We start from the raw sequence: 2,519 nt of genomic DNA on the forward strand, positions 1-2,519 counted from the left end.
GGCGGAGCGATGAAGGACGGCGGTAGAGTAAAGAAAAAAATAAAGAAAGAAAGAAGAAGTAAAAAAGAAGAAAAAAGAACCAGAGAATAAGAAGAAGAAGAAGAAGAAGAAGAAGAAGAAGAAGAAGAAGATGATGAGAGAGGAGAGAGAAAAATAAAAAAAAGCCAACTGTAACATGATAGGAGTAGGAAAAATATACTTGGAGTAAAAAAATAATAAATAGTAGGTATAATTATAATATAAATATGTTTTAGAGTAAAAAAATAAAAACATTAAAATTGTGAGGTATTTTTTATATCTTTTCCTTGTTGAGGTAGAAAATCAAATTATTTTTAAAAATAGAGTATTTATCCTAATTTTCTCTTTTTTTAACTTATTTGTTCTAAATATCTCAATTTCAAAAATTTACTTTTTTACTCTATTTTTCTATTGTTTTTAGTTGTACCTCAATTAGCAAAATAACTTATTTGTATTTTTACTCTCCTTTTAAACACATGCATATCTCATTTTTCTTTTTTGTCTCTCTCCTTTTTCTCTTTCCTCTTTCTCTTTTCTTTTTTTTTTTTCGTTTTTTTCTTTTCTCTCTCCTTGTCTCTCTCATTTTACTGCTCCTCTGATTCCTATTGCTAGGGTCTCTAAAGTTGCACCCGCAAACAAGTCAGCCCCAAGACAGATTACGAATCATTCTCGCAGAGACTCTCGTTCATATGTCGACTTGGTTTCAGATCAAAATCCGATTGTTATTTCCAGCTCGGATCAGACAAAATCATTCAGATTATCAGTAATAGCTGCTGTTCGTAATTTTCCTTCTCTTCTTCATGCATGCAGGTTTGTCAATCAACGTGGTTTCAATTTTACTTCCTCTTCATTCCTAGGAGATTGGGCAACTTCATCACGGTTCATCCGTCAGTAAATTCAATGGATAGAATGGATGCGGGATTCTCCAGTTTTGATGGATGATTACCAGGATGATTCTTCTTCTACTGAATCCTATGACAACAAGGAACAATCTTCTACACCTGCTGCTACTGATTTATCAGTTCTAATAATTCAAGTTTCACCTGATCATGATTCAGTTCCTCATGTAGTTCATGCTTCGCCTGACCTTGAATCAAAAAAGCCTACAGAAACGGATGCCAGCACAAGCAATTGCTTTCCTACTCCAAACATGATGAATATTACTCAACGCAGAAAATTCAAAGCAGTTTCTCCCCTCGGTTTAATGAGTACCAACAGCGCTAATGGAGATGACATTAGCCAATTATCAGATGACAGAATTCGGAACAGAAACAAAGTTATTATGGCAGAAGACTTGCAGAACCAATCAGAGAAAGGCTCAGAGGCCAAAAAAATATGGAATGTGGGAGTACAATTGGGTTTATTCTCGAAGGATAATGAACATGAGATTATGGAGTTGTTAACACAAGGATTGAACAAGAGACAGGATAATCACTTGTGAAGTGATCTTTCTTTCTAGGCAATTATAATTTTTATGTCGTACACTTTTAACTTTGTTTCTTGGAATTGTCGCGGCGGTGTTACTCAGTTTAGAAAGCAACGTTCAATACGATCCTTTGTTTCAACTCTAAACCTTTCTGTTATTGGTTTAATTGAGACAAAAAGGGGATCTTTTGATGATTTTTTAATTCAAAAATTGTGGCCAAACTTGGATTTTGATTATTGTTTTTCTAGCTCCTCGGGAGCTTCAGGCGGTTTATTATGTATTTGGAATTCTAGTTTAATCACTCCAACTAGAATTATCAAATCGGAGAGATGGATTAGTGCTGATTTCATGTGGTTCACTACTCCTATTCGGTTCATACTCGTTTATGCAAACAACTGTCATATTGCTAGAGGCAATCATTGGAATGCCCTTCTTCCAGAGATAAGTTGTGATTCTATTTGCATTCTTTCTGGAGACTTTAATGAAGTCCTAGAACCATCAGAGAGAGTTGGATGTTCATCATTCTCGCAATCAATGATTGCTTTTTCAGATTTCATAAATTCAAGTGGTCTTTTGGAAATTCCATTGCAAGGTCGTTTCTTCACTTCGCAAAACAGTTTTCCAAAGTCAACACTTGATAGATGCTTTGTTTCTAATTCGGCTTTCTTAACATGGCCTCATATTCATTTAAAGGCTTTAGCAAGATCGTTTTCTGACCACGTTCCGATTGCTTTTTCATCTTCAAGTACTATCGATTGGGGTCCTCGTCCGTTTAGATCTATTAATGCATGGTGGAAGTGTAATACCCCAAAATATTAAATTATCTAATTGGACCACGTGTCCAGTCTGGATTTGCCAGAGTGGCAAAATCGGAGAGTTTTTCGATAAATAAGTTTTAGTAGGTCGGTTTTGGAAAGGATTATATGCGCGGGATTTAATATCATAAGTCAAGTCTAAAGTTAGAATTGGAATTAAAAGGAAAAATGTCAAGAAAAGTCCAAAATATAGTACAGGGACCAAAGTGGTAATTTAGCCACTTTGTGTCGGAAAATAGAAATATTGGATTTTGACGGGA

At 34.9% G+C, this 2,519-nt stretch overlaps 1 protein-coding gene across 1 annotated transcript; it reads left to right on the top strand.

Moving 5' to 3' along the window:
• Positions 1-1,492: 1,492 nt before the first annotated feature.
• On the top strand, positions 1,493-2,263 carry LOC126682091 (uncharacterized). Its single transcript, XM_050377641.1, has one exon. It carries the CDS (start codon positions 1,493-1,495, stop codon positions 2,261-2,263), a length of 771 nt encoding a protein of 256 aa, XP_050233598.1.
• The last annotated feature ends 256 nt before the right edge of the window (positions 2,264-2,519 follow it).

This window comes from Mercurialis annua, linkage group LG5, assembly GCF_937616625.2.
Source record: "Mercurialis annua linkage group LG5, ddMerAnnu1.2, whole genome shotgun sequence".
Classification (NCBI taxonomy): Eukaryota; Viridiplantae; Streptophyta; class Magnoliopsida; order Malpighiales; family Euphorbiaceae; genus Mercurialis; species Mercurialis annua.